Genomic DNA, 23,134 nt, shown 5'->3' with positions numbered 1-23,134 from the left:
ATTTGGTGTCATTGTGTATGTTAGCACTAATTTCACTCTTTCTTTGGAAGCTGATTTATTTACAGGCGGATGCGCTGGTGACAGCACAGGAACAGCCTGTCATGTCCTGAACAGCTAAGTATATGTAAAGTGACTGGATTACATGAATTGGTGCTTTAACACTTTGTCATCTAAATCTAGAGCTCATGCCGCATCCACCACACACACACACATATTCACACACACACATACACACCACTGAACTCATATTACTGTCAGTCGTGTACAACCTGCAAAGTTATCAACTGTGCTTTTAAAGAAAACACAACAGAAGCCAAGATAAGTACACATCCCATCCGTTTGCTTAATCATGGCTATATGTTAAAAACAATAAATGTAGTTTTAGTGTGCACATACCAGTGTGATAGTCCAAATTCATAGTGATAATGGTATTTTTGGAAGTCAGTCCGGAGTGTCCCCTCATGTGACTCTCTGTGGCCCCAGGGCCCCCCTTGCCCCTCAGACTTCACATTACCACATGAATGGCCGGCTGCAAAGGGCCAGTTCAGCCTCGGACGCCAACAGAAGGCAGGAGATTTGCAATTCAATCTGCTCCTAGTTGGGACAGGCCGAGGGGGTGGGGGACCACCACATCACTCCAGCATACATGACAAGCACTGCGCCTTTCCTGACGAGACAGACGGACATTTTAGACATTATGGGAACATTTAAAATCACATTAAAAATAATCATTATAATCAGCAATATAATAGCTGGACTTGAAGGCGTTGTTACACTATATCTCCTTGGAGCCTGCCATTAAAGAGACTTTTGAGCAGAATTTAAACCGTAAAACAATCGTGAAAAAAGCTTATTAACTTTGTTCAAATTTATGTCAGTGTGGTTCAATTATGAACTCATAATTTGTTATTATACATAGGCTATATCTATATATATATATATATATATATATATATATATATATATATCAATATAATAGAATTGAATAGTTCTTAGTTGTAGCACAAAAAATGTTTCGTAATTTATCTGCAATTTAATATAAATTATAAATTAATACAAATATTTTAGATTATTCTTAGAGGGTAACCTTTCAGTCAAAACATCTTTTAGTTCTTTATAATGTATAATGGAGCAAATATCCAAAGAACCACCAAAGCTTGTTTCTGAGTCAACACGCAGAAACGCCCTCTGCAGCAAATGGGCTCCTCAGAGGAAGATGTCATTTCCGGTGAAGATGTGAGATTATTTCCGGGTTTTACAGCAACATGGCAGCGCCCGTAGGTCTGCACCTGGAGTTTGGGTTTGTATTCATCGCTTTGTTTGTGATTTATCGCCTTTGCCTTGTGTTCCAGTGGTTACATTAATATACGTAATGAATGAAAAGTCTTCAAACCAACTCGACTGAAGCTTTATCAAAGGGACTGGGTTGATAAAGACTGTAACTTTTCAGCGGTTAAACGGCAGTGGCGACAAGAAAACCGGGTTTAAATGAAAAAAAGTAACCTAATAAAAACGAAATACATGTTAGATGTCATCTTGAAGCAGCGCGCGTTCACGTGTAGTCAGAGCTGTCAATCAAACAGATGTCGCGTGCGCTTGAAATGGACTAAAATAATAAACTGCTTCACTCACATAAACTGAACAAATTAATAATCGAAGCTTTAGTCTTAATAAAAATGAGGTTTCCTGATGCTTATAAACAGGAACAATGGTTACATCAATGAGACGATATTTCAATTATACTGTATATCAGAATAATACAAGCATAATTTATTATAATCAAATCATTGTTTTTCAATTAGTGGTGGTGGATTATAGCTGCTAACCGAATGTTTTGACATTTCAGTTTATGAGGAAATGTATACTAATGTCTTATGGGTTTTTTCACCCTTTTTTATTGAACATAGTAGAGAGGGGATGGGAAATGATGTGGAAAGAAGGATATTTAATTTATTTATTGCATTTCAACATTAACAGAACATTTTAGGCTAACTTAAGCACAACTGTAAGTCCTTACAGACTGAGATATACTTCTTAATAATAATACATACTATAACAGAGAAACAAAACAAGAAATAATTCAAATAAAATACATAAACTTTGTAGGGGTTTAAGCAAAGTAATGCTAATTAAACACATCAAATAATTTCCTGGCCAACCTCTGGAAAAGAGGGAGAATGGAATTTGGAAAGTTTGCCAGCTGGATTCGAATCATATAAGCATCACAACTCAATGTTTAATCACAACACAACCTCTAGACAATTTTCTGAATTTCTGAGGAGAAATATACAGGCTGTGTTTGGAACAGAATACATACTTTCCAGTACTGCCAGAATTACAGTACAGATTATCCAACAATATACATTTCAAACAATAGTACGCGATTGTCACACAACATCATTTCATTGTGCAGTTCAGCTAATTCTATTCAGTTATATTCTTATAAATGATCTTGGCTTTTTTTATTTTACATCCAATTTTGTGTTAAAATGTTAAGACGTGCAGCTGCATAATCCCATAATGAGTCAAAAACATGTGTTGAGCGCATTGTATTGTGAAATACAGTATACGGTATCCAACATAGTACCCTCTGTTGTATACCGCACATTGACAAACGCACTAGGCCATCAGAGTATACCATGCATACAGAAAAGTTGCATTCTGTGCACAGTACACTTATTGTATATTACAGAAATAATAAGTGTAGTATGGCGATATGCTCTTTAGAAACAGGCATAAAGCGGCAGAGAATGTAGATGGCATCAGAGTGACAGAAAGACTGAGCTTCTCAAAACAAATCTTGGCCAGAATTCACTGGGTGCAGAAAAATTTAGCATTTGGCTTTTGGTCAAAGTCCTCACTGCTTTCAAGTCGCAACAGAGTCCTATGTGACTGTGTATGGACAGAGGTGGTGTTTGTGATTGGCCTTTCTGAGGCTGGCACACAGGCTGGCTTCTCTCTGTACCGCTAGAGTACGGGCATCTCGCCAGCCCTGGCGATCTGGAGGACAACTGGGCATTCTCCAGGAGATGTGAGCTCTCTTTATTGGGCCTGCACCTGCTACATGAGTCCTACTCTGACTTCATGTCCCTATCTGTTTTTTGTTTTTTTTCCCACTGACATGCACCTTCTCTGGTTCGTACACAGATCTCTGTCACTTACTGAGTTGCATTTATTAAATACTGCTTGAATCTATACTGTGATTTTGTCTTGTGTGATAAATATGTTGGTTCTCACACCTTTTATGTGTTTATGTAAGTTATAATGCAAGTTAATGTTAAAATTATATTTATTTATTTTTGAAGAAGAAAAAAGTGCAGTGTTGATGTCATGCATACAGCCTGGTGCTCTCTTAAGAGTGTTATTCTTTTTTGCTTAAAATCATAAAATCAACTGTTTTAAATCTCTTTGACATCAAATGTCAAAATATTAAGGACAAGAAACAGTGTTTTCTGGGGTGTTTTGTCAGACTAGATGCTAAGTAAATTAAAGCTGCATGGAGGATACTGCTAAATGATTTTAGAAATAGGAGAACATTCACTGAACATTTTTTGTTGTTGAAGGTCTACCTGTAAGAGGCAATAACACCATTATGCATACTGTATTTTTTCCTGTTTTAGAGGAGGAGCTGAACTTCTCTTTGATGGGGTCAAGAATCATCATGTGACACTCCCTGGCCAATCAGATCCCTGTGAGTATCTTCTGTTGTGTTCATGGAGTTACAACAAACCCCTAACTAAGTATTAAAAGCACAATTCACCCAAAAATGAAAATTCTGTCTTCATTTACATGCTTTAATGATGTTCTAAACGTTGTGTGTGTGTGTGTGTGTGTGTGTGTGTGTGTGTGTGTGTGTGTAAGAGAGAGAGAGACTTTATTTTGTGGAATGCTGTTTTTATCCATTTAATGATTGTCAATGGGGTCCAAAATATTGAATGGAAAAAAGCACTGGGACCTTTTTCAAAATACCTTAATTTTTGTTCCAAAGAAAAACGAAAGTCATATGTTTGGAAATTACATGGAGTTTCCTTTTTGGGTGAACTGTCCATTTAACATTAAGTCTGTAACGTATCGTGCACCGTTTGTGTTAGGGTGCGTTTACACTTTAGTTCTCTTGATTTGTTTGGTCCGGACCAAAAAAGAAAACGATACATTTGTTCCTGGTCCGGTTAGTGTACACACTGGCATTTTTGACAGCGAATCTAAAGGCATAGTCGGACTCGTACGTCCACAACCTGATTGGTCGTGTTGAATGACGTATATTTCAAGATGGAACTTACCGAACACTCCAAACAATAGGTGTGTTTGACTTAAAGCGCTCATTGTTGTGTGTATATAAATTTATTTTTACCACCTGTGAACTCACGAAGAGCTCATAAAAGGCACTTTACCTCGTTGCTCCACGTTTGCCGTCTGCTCATTTTGTTTTGGATACACTGCTTGTTCCACGCCATCAAATCATGTCACGTAGTGTTGCATCTTGTCATTACATCCTTGTTTTTGGTTCGTTTATAAGTATTTGGCCCATGTTGCATTCATATTTCATTCGAAACGCACCAGAGTTCATTTGGAAGCGGACCAAGACCCATGATTTTTGTTTGATTCGCACCAGGTTTCGGATGGCAGCGTTCACCCTTACTCAAATGAACCGCAATAACAGAGCAACCAGAGTTTGTTTTATTTGAACCAAACATGACAAATGTGAACACACCTTTGACTTATTGAGGACAGGACAGGAAAGTAACCACCAAGCAATGCTGTAGATTCCACCCAGAACACCCCAGCAATGTATCATTACACTAGTGTTGTGCCAATTGTTTAGCGCCAGTTCTATACCAAGCCAGTGCTTTACTATTCCCTGCACTGAGGACTTATTAGCTCCAAATATCCTCTGCCTTTCTCTCCAGAGATACCAGAGATTCGGAAGTAAGATTCACTTATTGGCCTTATGCCCTGCTGGAACTAAAGGATGTCTTTTTTCTCTGCTACTCCTATAGAAGAGAGTCACACAAATCATACCAAATTATGTGGCTCTTTCTCCACATCTATCTTTTTTCTGCCTTCCCTCTGTCTGATGCCCTTTTCCCATTCGCCTCCTTTCCTCCCCTGACCTCTCAGACCCTGGTTCACACGCTTCCCTGGACACCTTTTCTTCTAGCCAGTTCTGCTTTCAGCCTGATGCCGGGCCAATGGAGAACCAGTGCCGGCTTGCCATCACAAATAGTGGGGGTTTTTTCCCCTCCACCCACCCCTCCCTCCCTCCCTCCCTCCCTCAGCAACAATGGAGCTGAGTCCCTTCTCCATACATCCCACCTCCCCCTCAACCACCAACATCTGTGAGCCTCCCTGCGCCCAGCCATTCTTCCCCTAACTGCTCCATTATTGGGCCCCTTTCACTTGTAAATGCAGCCAGTGATACTGTTGATGGATCTTTTATGCCTAGTGCTGGGGTCACAGGAAAGGTATGGAGAATGGAGGGCCAGTAAAGGAGGGAGTGACAATTGTTACAAAGCACTAAGTCCTTTTTGTGTGCAGTCATTTTGTGGGATGCCTGACAGTTCAAATGCCTCACTCCTACAAACACCTTGCATTCCTACAGCTTCCTGGTGGGACATTTGGGTGAAGGTGGTGGGATATTTGGTTGTGGGGGAGCACTTGTATTTAAGCACAGAGTGGGTAACACGTTCTCTGCCATTGCTGGATTGGAAGGCAAGTCATTTGAGAGCCATTAGTGCAAAAGATGGATTAGGAAAGCGAGACCTTATATCCCGTGCACATGCTCAGAAGTGCCTGAAAGAACTGTAGATGACATTTCTGATCAGTAGATGATGGCGATATCTAGATAGCAAGGAGGAGATTCACAAATTTCAGCTGAGTAATTCCTGTGTCAATAGTTATGATACAGTATAATTTTTCTTAGAGTTTACCGTGTGGGTCAGTTTCCACACAAATTTAGTTATTAGGTTATATAAACTTTTTTTTCCCTTCCTTAAAGGGATAGTTAACCCAAGCAAACCTGTAAGAACTTTGTTAATCTTCAGAATAGAAATTAAGATTTTTTTTATATAATCCAAGAGCTTTCTGACTCTGCATAGACAGCAATGCAACTGACACGTTTAAGGCCCAGAAAGGTAGTAAGGACATCATTAAAATAGTCCATGTGACATCAGTGGGTCAACCGTAATTTTTTGAGGTTACGAGAATACTTTTTTTTGAGCACAGAAAACAAAAATAACGACTTTATTCAACAATTACTTCTCTTCTGTGTCAGTCTTCAACGCGCATTCACGAGAGTACCATGACGTAGCTCCATAAAATTACGGTTGAACCACAAAATTACAATGGATTATTTTAACGATGTCCTTATTACCTTTCTGGGCCTTGAACGTGTCCGTTGTATTGCTGTCAGTCTTATTGCTGTCTATGCAGTGTCAGAAAGCTCTCAGATTTCAAAACTAATATATCGAAAATCTTAATTTGTGTTCCAAAGATGAACAAAGGTCTTATGGGTTTGGTACGACATGATGGTGAGTAATTAATGACAGATTTTTAATTATTGGGTGAACTATCCCTTTAAACATAGTTCTGCAAGGTCAACTTGGTAACTCAAGGATGATCCAGCTGTTTAGTTGGAGAATCTGTTTGGGACAGATGTTCAGAAACTATTAGGATTTGTTGAGATTTCTGTGGTAGCCTAGTAGTAGTATTCTTTATTGATAGCCAGTCACTTTACCTGCCTGCACATAGGCCTTAGTCTTTCACTTGGGTCGGAGGTGTATTGAACAGGAATAGAACTTTTGGCCAAGTGTGTTAGTATTTTTTTGCATCCCTGTCCCAGCTCTGAGGTTGGGAACATTTGGATACGTGTGTACTTTGGTGGCCTTGCCAAACAAGAGAAGGGTCAAGCTCCGTGGCACCAGAGTATCCACGACAACCTGTCCACAAAAGTGGACGGCAGGAGGGAATGTGGCCACTGAGACCTCACAGGGGCTCAGGGGATGACCTTGGAGCACTTTTGAAGCCCATAGTCCATACGCATGTTTGTGGGCATGATTTGAGTACGTCATGGATGACTGGCTATGATTGCTAAGGCTGACACTGATGCTCAACACTAATCCCGCCTAAATTTTCTGTCCACTGGTCCACAGTGATTGATGAGTAGTGCTGAGCCCCCACCCCCCCGCGGACACACACACATAATTGTCACAGAAACCCTAATAGTAACATCAACCCTCATATCCCAAGCAAGATGAATGACTTCATTCCCTCCCATCCACAGATAGTGGCGATTAATGATGATCGCCATGCAAAGAGAAAGGAAACGAAGAGAGTTAGCCAGCCACTATGCTACGCAGACGCTGCCACCCTCCCACGCATTCCTTATCCCAGCATGCACCTGTCTGCGGTGACGCATACTCACCCTCCCATTCGTATTTTCCCTCTGTCTCCTCCTACCTCACCACCACATCTCCAGTTCTTGTCGTCTTCCATTCCATCTCGAATGAGAGCAAAAGAGACATGGGGCATTTTGTTGACCCCTCAATCTTTACCCCCGGGTCACATAAACCACCCTTTGTACGAGAAAACGAAGCAGGAGATTCTCGCTTCATTTTTTTTTCAACTTATCCCAATCAAAGGACTGATTTGGCTGAAAGTGATCACGTCAGTTTTTTTGCCCCTGCTTTTGGTGCTAGTCAATATTCATTGCGGTAGCGTTGCACTGAGGCAAGCATCACTCTTCTTTATAGGTTCAGGATTGTGGGCTAGCCGAGCTGCAAGGTACAACGATCGTTACACAACTGAAGAGGCTGACAGCGATCCAATTAACCTGAAACAGCCTCTGTTGCTCGACCCCTGCCTCTAGCTGAGAAGCACGCCACACGCTTCCAAGCGCACACACTTGCATGCATTGGTGCTGACATCTCTGAAAGCTTCAGTTCTGGTGGAAACTTGCCCAGTCGAGAGTATTGTATAGATCCGCACTCCTGCACCCACTTGCCCTCTTCTTTCGTCCTCTTGCTAATTTGTCCTGGTCTAATTATAGACGCTTGCATAGCCAGTTAGCTGTAGCACAACTCTGCAAGCGACTACGTCTACTGGTCATCATGTCTCCTCACACTCATCAAGGGTTTCCCTTCACAGGTTCTCTGGTTCTAGTCACCATTGCCCACCTGAGACCTAAATGTCTATCCCTGCTGCTCGAATTGAGATTGAGGTGTCAGTAAAACCTACCACCACACGCAGTGCACAAGAGGATGGTGGTCAGTGTTAAATGTTACCAAATGGAAAAAATCCTCCCTTATGGGATTTACAGCTGAGATGTATGCTGACACGCATAAGAACACCTACACAGACATTGCCAGCTATCATGTAATGCCCCTTCAAATACATCCTAGGATTATATAAAATGAAATTGCATTAAAGTTTTGTGGTAATATTTTCATCCTATTTATTTCAGCGATTCAGGTAAGTTATAAATGTTGTTGTGGATGTTTATTCACACAAGGATTAAACATATGCACAGGGATCAGCAGCAATATGGATTTTTTTTTGTGCAGGTGAGTCCATGCATGTGTTCAGATAGGGTGGGCAGTGCGGTAGCTATTTTTGATGTTTTTCAAAGCGCCATCTCTGATGTCACATTTCCAATAAGTGAAATAGCCTTTCTTACAGATGATGTTCAAGAATACAAAATACGGTAAGTGCGCAATTTGCATGCTCAGCCTTAACAATTTCAACCACAGCAAACTCACAAACAATAAATTCAAACAAATGAAAACATCTCCATCTCTCGCTTTTTCTTTTTTCAACCCCCTCTTCCTCACTCTTTCTCCGTCTTTGTCTCTACCACCCCTCTGAGCAGAAAACTGGTATGTTCCAGAAATGGACGCTGATGATACAATGTTAATGTTGGACATACCGACTTGTCCGCCATGTTGGACAGCTGGACTTCATTGATTATACACATGTGCAGATATAAAACAGTTATCCATCATCACATGCTAGAACTATCACACATCTTGAAGGCCAAACTTTAATGTCCTTCAATTAGTGGAATAACAGCCAGTAGCTTTGATTGGATAATATTTGCATGGCTAATGTAATGTAATGTTTCACGCGTACTTTTATATCATAGGTTTACAATGGTCGTCTGTCTACGCGTATTTTGTTTTCATGGGGGTGTGCAGACATCCTAGATTTCATTTGAATTCACATAGGACTGCTGGGTTTATATCCATCAATCATTACCACGACCTCGCCCCCCCACCTCCATAGATATACGGCTTTTCGGCGCTATCCTTATAACATGCCTATTCCAGTCACGTTTACCTGGTCGGTGCTTTTAGGCTGATACGGCAACAGTCGATGGCGTTTACGAATCTGAATTTAAACAGCATCACTGCTATGTTTTCAATGGCGTGCTCAAAAATGACAGTGGGCGAGTCTATTCTTGATATACCTCCCCCCACCTTGCATTCGAAGCTCTGTCGCGTCACATCGACCGTGGGGCTGGCTCACTGAACTCTGACCTGTGACCTTTGACCTCTGTGGTACTCTTACAGGGGACATGAAGCAGCTGCTTGCGTGGATTCGAGGGAACATGCTGAAGGAGCGCCCAGAGCTCTTTCTGCAGGGCGACACTGTGTAAGTACACACCATCAGACGCACAGTAAATACGTTACGGATGCAGGATGATGCTCAGGCAAACATACACACGCACTGTAGACACACTCGTAATAAATGCAGTGCTATGCGTTCGATGCAGAATCGCTGTGAGGTCAAGGAGGCAGAATCACCCCACGCTCCCCGGTGCGACGCGTAAATATTTGGCCAGTGATAAAATTATTGCATTATATTGCATTAGTAAAGATAGAGGAAATGTTTAAACGTGTATGTGGTGTGCTCAGAATTAGTACGGTTACTATAGTTCTACAGTCTTGCTTTCTCAGCTCATATTAAACAGTGGTTGGATTATTTTTTATAATTCTGATACAATCAGGTTATCCCCAAAATAAGGCTTTTGCATTTTCCAACAGTTATTATTTTTTTTTTTTTAGAAAGATTCATCATAAATTACCTTTATTCTTGCCTTGACGTAACTGTAGCATGGACTGGTTACTGAAGAAAATGAAATCAGCTGTGGATAACTGCAGTAAGCCTCTGGTACACAGTGTAGGCTTTAGTGGCATATAAACCATACCGTCGACGGTTTAGCTGTGATGGGCCACCCCATCACCTACATTAGCACCTTAAAATCTAAAATAAAATATAAAACATTTTAATTAAAAATGTGTATTATCAACTAAAAAAAATCTATTTTTTTGCAGTATCTGATTAGGCAGGTATTATTAGACACTTAAAGAAAATCCAAAGTGATATTATGGTGTTGTATATAAAGCTGTATTGTGTAATTATAAATTGTGCTTATCTTTGTGAGAGAATGTTCTTTATTGTGCTTCATCTTACACGTGCATGTTGGTACGAGAGAAGCTCATTCATTTAATGAACTGCAGATGCAAGGGTCTTAGAAAACCGCAGCACTGGCGATTTTCATTGTGTATAAACAGGCTGCATTATATTATCAGAGAGCTGCTCTACTGTCATGTTTTGAGTGTAGCTCACATCACTTACATGAGCTCTTCTTTTTTACACACAGTAGACCCGGGATTCTCGTATTGATCAACGATGCAGACTGGGAACTGATGGTAAGAGTGTGTGTGTGTGTGTGTGTGTGTGTACAGTTCCTCAATCACTCCTTCCAGTCTCTGTTTTAATGACATGCTCATTTTAGGCCCAGTGTCAGCTTCTCTTCATTCATCTAATGTACATAAAGGTTGTGCTGGGTTGTTCTTTAATGAAAACATGTATTGGCATCAGGATGTAATTTAAATAAACACAATCAATGGAAAAAAAGTCAATGTCTCAACAACTGTCAATGACGGCCATAAACCTGCAAATCATGTGTTGATTTAAAGCGGAGACTCTTTCTAGTGTTTTACACATTTTACATTACATATATTTTTTGGTATCTTCAGTGTAAACATTTTTCAAAGATGTTATTGTCATTTTCTTCATGTATGCATCCGTTTCCCTTACAGGGTGAACTGGAGTACCAGCTTCAGGACCAGGATAATGTCGTCTTTATCTCTACACTTCATGGAGGCTAACTGCCTCTAAATCAACACCACGCCCATACAGAAGCCCCTTCACCCTTCAAAAGGTCAAAAATCAGATGATCCATCAACAACGGCATCGGTGGCCGATTTCAATCCCAGCCGTGGGCTTCTCGACCAATCCCGTGAAGAGACTTATTTTGATTTTAAGTCTAATAAAACGTAACATCGTCGGGAATCTGGCTGCGGAGGGCCGGTTCACTGTCGCCTGTACCTTAGGAGCGTGGTGGGGTTACGATGGGGAGCAAGGGCTCATTAGGAAGGTCACTCTGTCTAGCCAGTGTCCAGATGGATTCTCCTGAGACGTGGTGGACCGGTTGCCCCATGTCAAATGGCTCCGTTATCATTTTCATTCATTTTCTGTTCGATACCTTATCACTTGTATGTTTACCATGTAAATCTCTATTTTTTTAATTATTTCATCTAATCTGAATTAATAAATATTGTCACAATGTTGTTTTATATGTAGTGCAAAAATGCAAATCCAAATGAGTTTTGTTAGTATTTAAATAAAGATATCTCTGCAATACAATATGCATTAATGTTTATATTTGTCATAATATCAACCTGCTAAGCTTAAGTATTTATTTGAGGACAAGAGGTTTTTAAATTCCCTCTCATTTATAGACTGCTAGTATACCTCAATATAGTCCTAAATATACCTCTAAATATTATTTTGTAGTTTTGAGACGAAACATTTAGCGTCATCACATCATACAGAGAAAAAAAAAAGGCAGTTCTCTAGTGGAAATGTATGATTTTTATGTTGTAGATTGATTTGTGTAGAGCGCCTTGTCCTAGGGTTCATCTACAGAATATTCATTAGAATCAACTATAGGAGGTCGAGCACAAAGCTCTCTTGGCTGAAGACTCGATCTGCAACGGAAACCCGTATGATAATAGTAACACTAATAACAGATGCTGTTGAAGAAGAAATGTGTGTGTGTGTGTGTAGAGAGAGTGAAGGGGGGAATACAGGGGTAAACATGCTTCTCCTGGAGTGTGACCTGTTGGGAGGCCATGAGTCAATTTCTCTTTTATAAAAGACACTTCCTACTAAAATTTAAACTAGGCTTATTTCGGTAATCCGCCTAATTTTCAAAACGTTAAAACATTTTAAAGGATTATTTTAGATAACTGTTTTTGGGGGCATTTTTTTTTTTTAGCATAAACGGATAAAATATGTAATTAAATATTGTTATAAAATGTGTTTTGTCCTAATTCAATTAATTCAACGACATTAGCTAAAAAAATGGGTATTTTTTCTCGTTTGTTTAGAGTCTATATAGGCTACGATTATTCAGAATATTTTATATAACTTAGCCAACATTATAAAGATGCAAAATTGAACTGTTTATACTTCGCTTTATTAATTGCACACCAAGGCTTATAAAGAATGAATAGGCTACTACTCGATTTAGCATTCTGTGTTATTACAATTCATTTTTTTATACAATACAGCTATTAATTCTCAAACTAGGCTTGACATTTTGTAAATGTGTTTTTATTTATTAATTTATAACAATATTAAACAATTTAAACATTTCTAAAGTAACAATTTGAATGCTTTAGCTTGCCTTAAATCAACTAGGCTACCTGTTTATAAATAGGCACGAAATTAAATACACAGATCTGACAAAAGTGCATGGTAGGCCGTCTTTAAAAAAAATATGAGAACACACAACGAAGTGTTTATTGTTCAGGTGTTGAATATCGTAGCAATAAAAATATCTTTCTATCGGACATTTGAAAGACATCGTAATTTTGCAGTGCGAATTAATAATTAAAATATTGTTAATCTGTCCATGTAGAATCTTATTTTATTTTTATTTTTTTCAGACACATTTAAAATATGGTTCTCTCGCTCATTCAGTCTATAATTTTACATTGTTTTCTCGTTTTATTCCAAATAAACCAATTATGTGTTGACGCTCAAGTTCAGGCCTGAAATAGGCTTCAAATAAAGTAAACATAGCCTGCTGGATTTTGACTAGCCTACCTCTCCTTTGAATCCACCGGTCCGCCAGGACACGGCTGTATTAGTATCATTTACTTTTAGTATTCAGCTATATTTTGGAAACCCGTGCTTCCACCGGAAGTAGTTTAGTTAACGGTTCGTCACTAACCGTTAGAAGTGCGCCATCGACAGGCAAGGTCATTTACAAGCTTATCAGTGACAGAAAAAAACACTATCGACATCCTGCAAACACATATTCTGTTGAATTTCGTTTAGATAGCCTACAGTCAAACTGCAATCGACAATATTTAGAGGGAATAAATGGCCGCTATTTTGATTTCACCTTGTGTGGAGATTGTGTTTTGCGATTAATTTTTTCCCCTTGCACAGGCTTCGCCTTATAGGTTTAAAATAGCCTGATTGTAGCTAAAGGTTATGTTTGTCTGGTTTGTGTTCCAGCAATCCCCAATGTGATTAGATTGCTACTTTTAATATAGGCTTCTGCTTTATCATCAAACACTTGCCTGTAATGCAAAGATTTTGTGGGGCCCATCAGGCCCCGTGTTTACCTTTTATTACAAAGCACAAAAGATATTGAAATGAGTGGTAGAGCACAGGTGTTTCTATTTATTGATTATTTTAATTATTCCCTTTAATTTCTTAATCACACGTGGTGCAGGTGCAAAGGTTTAATTCGAACTCGAGTCAATGCTTCCAAACAAACAAAATGGGTGTTTTTCGTTGTCAAAAACGTCACTGAAACTACTTTGTAATGTAATTAGCAGTTTATTGATTAAGCAAGTGAAACGAATAGTTACCAATACAATCAATCGACTGTCTGAAATGGAATATCAAATCAAGGCAAAACAACCATTTAGCGACAGCTGCCCCGCTGTTAAACTGCTTGATGATTGAAGAAAATTCAGAATCACCTTAAATTAATTTTTAGTGTTTGTCCTCGAGAATCAGACAGATGCCAGCACACACACACACTTTTTGCATGTGTCTGTAATATACAGGCCTGAAACACACACAGACAGTAAAATGCAAAATTAAATGAAGGCAGTAACCATAAAGAATCTCTGCAGTGATACGAGTAGTTTAATAAATGAGACAGAAAATGTCGTTTCATTGAGAAGTTCTTCACCATGCAGCTTTTGGCAAAAGATGGCAGTCTCGGTGAATGAGAAACTCAAGCATGCTCAAAGCATTTTCCCACCATGCTTTTATAATCAGCGTGACTTTTTATTCATCTGCCATACACAATGAGAAAAGGATAAATACACAAGGAACAAAACATATGAAAAGTCTTGCAGTCAACGAATTTCGTTTGGGAAATTGTTTAAAATATAACTTTAGTAAGCAACATTCAAATGACCGATGCAGTTGTTCATATAGCCTACTACACATATTAAATGTTGAAGGATGCGAATGTGTCAAGCAAAAGTGTTAAGATAATTATTTTATTTCGGTGCGTTTATCTAGGGAACGTTATTGAAAAGAATAACTGGTGAAATAATCGTCCCTGTATCATATAATGTGCTTCTTACCTTTAGGGAAACTTTACGAAAATGAATATTTAGTGTAGCTACAGTAGAAGCAGAAAGCAGGGCCTATAGTCCTCCAGAACGAAGATGTTGAATCTCCAGCAACAGATGTCCAGGCACAATTCTTGGATTTAAATTATATTTTACAAGAATTGCGTTTGGACAATCAATCTCTGGGACCCTTTGAAAAGCTTGTTTTTCAACTCCATGGAAATATATTCGGTGTGTAAACCTAAATACAAACTGAAATGTCACATTGCGTCCCTGTGGCTGTTGGGCCTATTAGTAGATTTCCACACAAAATGTTATTCTTTTATAAGCCTGTTTAAACACTTAAGTTCCGCATTTCTCGTTCTTTTAATGCATGCATTTTACTTTAAAATGCAAAAGTATATCGCGTTGTTTGCTGTAATGAAATAAACAGCTCTGGCACGTACATTTTACCTCAGGATTAACGAATAAGATTAGTTTTAAACAAAAAGTTGCAACCGGTCTTTCAAAAAAATATAAATAAAAAGTCACGTATTCCTAAACGGGTTTTTAACTTATAAACCGCAAACTTTATTTTAATCGAATCCACAGTATAAAAAAAATTTAAACCCTAACATATTTTCCTTTTAGAAAGCTTTTCCTTTAAGAAGAGGGTTAAAAGTTTGACGCGCGTGCAGTGCGCTTGTTAAAAATCTGAATAAACCACACAAGAAAATGCAAAACCTCACCACATAAAAATAAACACTTTTGAAAAAAATAAAAATGAGAAATCAAATAAAGGAGCAGTTTCGTAAAGTCCTGCTTGATACAGAAGCAGCTCTTCGCCATGTCTGCACCTGTAACGGCGCACATCCTTGTAGTTCCACCTCTCGACGTCAGGCAAAGGAATATCTTCTTCTGATAACCCGAAAAACTACCAAAAACCATTTCCAGTCGACCCATTTCGATACTTTAGTCGCCCGTAGTGTGATGTGACACAGCAAAGCCTCTTCTCTCAACGCAACTGTGATGAAAATGCGCGGAAGCCTCTGTCCAGTGTATCCTCACTAACGCGAGCGGAGAAAATGGTCAAACGCAAGAAGGAGGGATGCGTTGGGTCGCTCGAAGATCCCTCACGCCCTCAGTAATGCCTTGATGGGACGGTTCTTATGGAATGGCACGGACTATCACGCTCCTATGAAGCCTTTTCTCAGGCTCCCGCAACAATACCGGTGTTGCCACGACGAACGGCGAGAGGGAGTGGGGATGATCTTCGCTTGGTACTGAATTTGAATAACACCATGGGGTGATAAATGTCCATTGTGCTATAGAAGTAATGAATCTCCACTGTCTTCTATTGCACACAAGCCAGCAGCTGCGAGCGAGGGACCAGCAGCCTCTTAAAGACACAACAGCCCCATTTTCTCCTCAAAAGTGATCACAATCCGTTCACTGTTTATTCTGTCAACACACACTGCATGACGTTTGTTTTCTGGACACCTTTACTTGGGTGAGGAAAGCTAGTACAACGCTGTAACCAGGCACTTACGTAAAATACATGACCATTTGAAAACAAACGAAATGTCCTCGGTCAAAAAATAAATAAAGAACGAGAAAATAATATAGGCTGATATTAATAATAACAACAATGTATTGTTAGATTATTATTAGGTCTTATTGTTATTATAGGTAATAAATACTATACAAGTTTAAACATTTTTGCTAAACTAAGATAACTAATGTATATAGCCTATGCTACTAAAAATACGATTTTACTAACGTTATCGTCTATCTGTTGTAATAGTTTAGCAAATATCTCTAAATAGCCTACTAAATATATAGGCTAGGTCTATATATAATGTTTAGGCTGCCTGCAGTGACATCACTGCATATTTTGGGTGGGAAAAAAACAAGTTTTCCCCCTTGTATATTTATGAATAAAGCATCCATCAGTTACTGTTTTGTGGAGGTGAGTTTAAATGCATAAAGGTTTATGCATTTTATTATTTTTTTTATGTTTATTTTTTTAAATGTTAGCATTGTATGTGTTTGATTTAAAATCCTAAACGTGTTCTTATAACATCAGATATAAGCATATTTTTAGTAAACACACGGTTTCACCTCAGAAACCGCGAAAACACATCTTTTTCTAGGATTGATTCGATTAGCAGGTGTTTCTGGTGAGATACTTGAAAGAAAAACGGGTAAAGATTATTTATTACTTCTACCACCCGACTTACAAGAATAAGGCTTCAAATCTAAGCAAAGTACTGAGGTAACATCTAAAGCCGCTCGAGCGCTCATCCCGAAAGATCCCCTCGCTGTCCTTTTTCTCCTAATAAATCATGGCCTAACTCCCGCCTCCTGGGCACTGCTCCTCCCTCTTAAAGTGAAACTATTTTATCCTTTCATCTGTCTGTGTGAAGTAAGCGAGTTAACCTCCTCTTCAGTTCCCGCGTGCAATCCATTGCTCATTTGGCGCTAAAAGCGTCTTTCCCGCCGCCGCCTTTTCACAGCTTCAGCCTCAATCCACTTCAGAGGGTTAACCGCTATCCAGAGTAATAATACTCATTTAATACAGTATTAACGGAACCCCTTTGACGTTTAGACTTAATTGATGGCTTTTACATAGTTTAATGGAAGATGTTTGTGCTTTGCATTGCGTTTTAAAGAGAAAGTCTGTGCTAGCTGCCACTTTTTATATGAGCAAATGTTAGGGTTATTTTTGAAAGGCAGTTTATATATAGACAAAATAAAAGCTGTTTAACTTATACAACATTATTGTCCAGTTCACTGCATAACTTGAAAAACTTAAAAAAAGGGTTTCCCTCAGAAATAGCTTGAATTTACAATTAAACCGCAAGTAGCTAACACTGAATTAAACATGGAATTTTGAAGACTAGTATTTTCTTGTAAATCATACTCCAAAAATACTTTTTTTTTACGGTGAATATATGAAAAAGCAGAACTGTAATTGTAACATTCTAGTTAATAAACTGCAATAAATAATAATAATAAAAGGATGTACACTTTAAAATAATGTCTCTTTGTGTCTTTGGGTCCAAGAAGAACCTTTAATATCCAAAGCATCTTTCCATTGCACAAAAGTTTCTTAATAGTGGAGAAAAAGCAAAACTGAATTAAACATGGAATTTTGAAGTAGAAAGACTTAAATAGGATTTTATTTTATTTGCTAATCATTCTCCAATTTTTTTTTTACAGTATATGAAACAGCAGAAATGTAATTGTATAAATTATAGTTAATAAACTGCAATAAATAGTAGTAGTAATAATAATAAATAGGATGCACTCTTAAATTAAGGTTCTTTATTAAGGTTTCATGAATCTTTCCATTACACAAAAGTTTCTTTATAGTAGAGAAACAGCAAGTAACACTGAATTGAACATGAAATTGTAGTAGTTTTTTTTTTTACTGGGAATATATAAAGCAGCAGAAATATAGTTGTATAAATTCTAGTAAATAAACTGCAATAAATAAATTAGTTAATTAAATAAAAAATAAAAAAATCTAATAATATTAAGGATGTACACTGTTCTTGGTATCTTTGGTTCCATGAAGAACCTTTAACATTTCTATTGCACAAAAGGTTCTTTATAGTGTGAAAAGCTTCTTCAGATTATTCAAATGTTCTTCACACAAAGGAAAAATGGTTCTGTTCACTGAAAGGTTCTTTATGGAACCCAAAATTGTTCTTCTATGCCAGTATTCTATGGCATACGTATGATGACGTTTACATTTTAGACATTGGAATAAAATATAAAGACATTTTGAAGCCAACTGTTTTACACCAGTAAGCTTCTGGATTTGATCGCATTGTTATACTCAACAAATTTGAAACTCCGATGCAACAAACCTCTAGCAGGGAGAAAAATACACAAAATTCAAGTTGCCCAGTGGGCCAGCTGGGCAGGATATTGTCAAGTCATGCACATCAGGACAGTGGGAAACATTGATTTGTTTTGGCACTGTGCTTTCCCTATTCACAGATAAATGTTTAACCCAGAAGCTGAAAGGAGCAGTGGGGGAGAGGAGTCCAGATCCACGGGGTAGGCAATGAAACTGGCCCTCTGAGGAAAAGAGGAGGAGGGGAACAATGGGCCAGGGAGATTTCTAAAATAAGCCTCCCCAGATGAAGGCATCTCAAGCGTGCTATATACGCTAAACAAGATAGTCTGGATCAATATACACCTCCGACCATCTGTGAGAAGATGCTTATAGAGGATTATGAGCTAAAGAAACTTTAATAGTTTTGTTTATGTATTACGACTGGCTATATATTACTATAAAGGACAATTTGTTCGCTGTTTTTCACTTGTACATTTTGAACTGTAAATCACACCTAATGTGACCGTGTCGGATGATGAAATGTTTTGTTGCTGGAAATTATGAAGATTGCTGCAGATTTCAGATTTGTATGTGTTTTATCTGACTGAAATTGAAGTTGTCACATTTAAGTTATGTGTGTCTAAAAAGGCTCAGTGTTGTTTCCAATAAAACAATATTCCTCGTGCCATTGTTATCACAGTTTATATTTCATTGCTCGCCATTGGCTTTATTCCATCACAGCTGCATTATAGATTTTCTTCACATAAATGCAATCTATAAATAGTATAGAGTATCTGTCTGAATGGGATATATTATAGAACAAAACGATGCATACAACAGCCCCGGGATATCTTCTACATTGACCATCTTTATGACATCTGTGGTTTCAGAAGAAACATCAATTCCTCACTGGATTCGCAGTAGGTTTTTTAGTGAAAAGCTTCATTTTTATTATAGCAGATTTGAAAGGCCAAGTGATGTTTTTACTGGTTAGATGAATAATATTTAGTTTGCTGTTCTCCTATTCTTTGTAATTTACTCCATTACTAATCCAAGTGTCATTATTATTGCTCATTTTTTTAAAACGTCAACGCAAACCATCATTTGTATGACACACGAAGTAAAAATCAAATCATGCAGCTTGTTGAGAAGACGTTGAGATTACTTTTCAAAGTTATTAGACCTATGAAATCCTGTAGACTTATATTAAAACAGCCATATATAAGATGTACACATTACTTTTCAGAATTTGGGGTAGGTAAGAGATTTTAAAAGATGCTTTTGTAATAATATTGTGAAATTTTATTACAAAATAGTAATAATGCAATTTAAAATAACTGTCTTTTATTTGAATATATTGTATTATGTAATTAATTAATGTGATCAAAGCTGAATTTTCAGCATCATTACTCCAGTGTCACATGATCCTTCAGAAATCATTCTAATATGATGATTATTATTGGTGTTAAAAACAGTTGTGCTATTTAATATTGTCGAAAACAGGGATATATTTTTATTTTCATAGCAGTAAGTTCAAAAGAACAGCATTTATTTTAAATATAATTTGTTGTATGTACGTCTAAAATAAAAAAAATATATATAATTTTATAGTAATTCATATGTATTAGATTTTATTTATTATTTGAACATTATGAAATATCACAAACTTTAAGATGTGGTTGTAAGATTCAAATTTAGCACACAGAGACAATATTATTTTACTTGTACATTTTGAAGATATTGCACGATGCCTATGTGGGATATTGCCTACATGCCGAAATATTAGAGTGTTAAATATTTGATGACATCATTAAAGATAATGATATGAAGTGTGTTGCAGCAAAGAAAGTGTGGCACTGGATTCATTTCCAGCATTCCGGACGCTTCTTGTTAACTTCCGGCACCCCATGCTTAGTTAGCAAACTGTGGAGGGGGTCTGTATACGGTCTCTCACACTTTCTCTTGTTCCCCCCTTCACTAAGAGGAAAGAAGGCACAAATTCTTTCACTGTGGTTGGCTGGTTGCCAGGCAACACGGACAGTAAGTGAAGCAGCATGACTTAGGTTAAAGAGACTACTGGGAAATGCATTCCTTGTTGTAGGTTTCACAGAGCCACGGTGCTTTAAGTACACACAGCCACTCTCAACAAAGCCACAACCACAAAACACCACAACAAGAGACACTGGCTTTTCAAAATGATTTCAATTCTGTCTTAATCAGTTCACAAGAGTTAACAGTTCATTCACAGACATCAAAAATTGCAGTGCAAATAAAACTCAAAGGAACCGTCAGTAAAGTGCTTTTATTTTGAAATGAACGCCGCTGGACAGTTAATTTGAGCAAGCTGGCTGCAGCTACTGAAAGGACTTAATTAGGCCATAATACCATTTGCCAGCTGTTAAATCATACAGAAAGTAATAAAGCAATAGAGAATATGGCACTATTTGGAGTCCTCAGGTGCACTTGCTCTCACCGTTAAGCAAATTGCACTACAGTCTGTGCTTATGTTGTTCACAGAAACCAAGGAAACCTGTCTGTAGTTACTGTTAGAAGTTAAAGGAACAATTCAAATTCTGAAAATGAAGATTATTCACCATTACATCATTAAAAACATGTCATTCTCGTGAAGAACAAAAAACAAGACGTTTAGAAGAATGTTCAAGCTGCTCTGTTCCTGAAAGTGATTCTAAGGTGCTGCCGCACTTTGTAAGTGATAACACCATAAACTATCATTAAAACAGACATTTAAAGTTCACCCAAAATAAAAATGATTGATTTGGAGCAACATGAGACAATTATAATTTGTGAGTGATCTATCCCTTTATGTGTTATTCATTAAACATTTGTCTCTTTGTTGTAGATCTTAAAGTCACAATGAAATGGAAGTATAGCGACAGATTTTCTTCCACATAGTGACGTACATCTGAGTGTAACAGATTAGCAAAAAAAGGTCCAGTTGACCCGTCGCAAAGACCTCCCCTTAGTTACTGTTGCTATGTCTGACAAGCCATGCTGCTCTCACGCACAGTGAAAAATACAGTGTGGAGCAAAGAGGGAACTGACAACATGCCGACAGACAAGACAGTGCAGGTTACTTTAGGCATAAAACGGTCTCAGCTGTCATATTTTGTTATTTTTAAGAAATTCAAAAATGAAATAGTTTTGTGGCTCTTTAATGTGTCATGATAGATTGCTGTGGAGCCTCAGTTCAAGCGGAACGTGAACTGATCATCTCTTTATTATAGCACAAAATAAACATGAATGAACTTAAGGTATCTGGTTTTAACCGCGGAAAGATGTCAATACACACAATTTTTCAAGTTCAAGTCCATCGATGTTAATCTACTCTCCTGTCTGGTTCGTGGATTCAGGTTATGATTGGTCAGATCGCCTGTCAATCAAGCTCCCGGCGAATGGTCAATTATGATTATCTGATTAAATCTTATGAGGTCAAAACATTAAAAAACCAAAACAAAATGCACACATGAATTGTACGCAATAAGATGCAATTACAAAATAGATCCATTTACAAAAGCCCTAACATTTCAGTTTCAAATAGAAGGTTTCATTTTGTCTAATTTACATCTCTTTCATGCTTATTCAAATATAGAACTTTGTGTTCCAGAAGCACAATAATTTGGTGTTATTATTAGAATGAGTTTGCACATTTAATCTTATGCAAATTTGAATGAGATTTGGAAAAGGAGTGAATTGAAACATACGGTATATGTTCATATATAGTATATCTCTCACACAAAGCTATGAGGAATATTTATATTGTGTACCTCACTATAAATACAACCCAGTGCTGGGTAAAATATGGACAAACCCAGCGATTGGATTGTTTTGATCCAGCGGTTGGATTAAATGTTTAACCCAGGATAGTTAACTCAACTATTGTTTAAAAATGATGGCTAGCTTATAAATTTAAAATAAGCGTCAGCAATAATCAAAAGGAGAACATTTATTAATAAGCTATTTAAAAATATTTTTTTATTTAATTATTTATTCAACTTAATAAATGTTTGTTTATTGAACATATTAATAAATGTTCATTTTCAACCTTATTTTTGGTTAATTTTAAGCAAGAAATAGTCATTTTTAAGCAAAAGTTAAGTTAAATAAACTACCCAGAAGGGGTCAAAACAACCCAATCGCTGAGTTTGTCCATATTTCACCCATGGGTTGTTTTTAACCTGGCATTTTCTAACGTGCAGGGAAGACAGAAAGTCATACAGCATTAAAACAATATGAATGTAAATAAAGGATGACAGAATTTTAATTTGTTAGCCATTTCTTTAAAAAAATATATTTACTTACCCTCATGTCATCTCAAACGTATATGCTGTTTTTTCCCACACCACAACAGAGTGGGATGTGGTGCAGTGTGGATGTTGAAGTTGCAATGTTTGGTTAGAAAACACTCAACCAATGGCATTTGATGTTATTGAAGTCTAAGTCTGACAATAATGACTTAAATGACTTTCACGGTTTCTTACATAAAGCTTTCATATGAGTTCAGTAGACTTTGAATATAGCACATGGGTTGTATGGAACACATTTATAGTAAATTCATTGCGCTTTTGGCGATTTTTTGTAATTAAAACAGTTGCATGTGGGGTTAGAAATGACACGAGGA

General features: G+C 37.6%; 1 protein-coding gene across 1 annotated transcript; it reads left to right on the top strand.

Annotated features, from left to right (window-relative positions):
* Positions 1-1,246: 1,246 nt before the first annotated feature.
* On the top strand, positions 1,247-11,704 carry LOC306863768 (ubiquitin-related modifier 1-like). Its single transcript, XM_079407319.1, has 5 exons — positions 1,247-1,300; positions 3,621-3,691; positions 9,564-9,645; positions 10,658-10,706; positions 11,100-11,704. The coding sequence occupies exons 1-5, from the start codon at positions 1,266-1,268 to the stop codon at positions 11,166-11,168; spliced, it is 306 nt and encodes a 101-aa protein (XP_079263445.1). The 5' UTR covers positions 1,247-1,265; the 3' UTR covers positions 11,169-11,704.
* Positions 11,705-23,134: the final 11,430 nt, after the last annotated feature.

Source organism: Barbus barbus, assembly GCF_936440315.1.
Source record: "Barbus barbus genome assembly, chromosome: 45".
Classification (NCBI taxonomy): domain Eukaryota; kingdom Metazoa; phylum Chordata; class Actinopteri; order Cypriniformes; family Cyprinidae; genus Barbus; species Barbus barbus.
The sequence above is the reverse complement of the archived record's forward strand: the minus strand, read 5'-3'. Positions and strand labels throughout refer to the sequence as shown.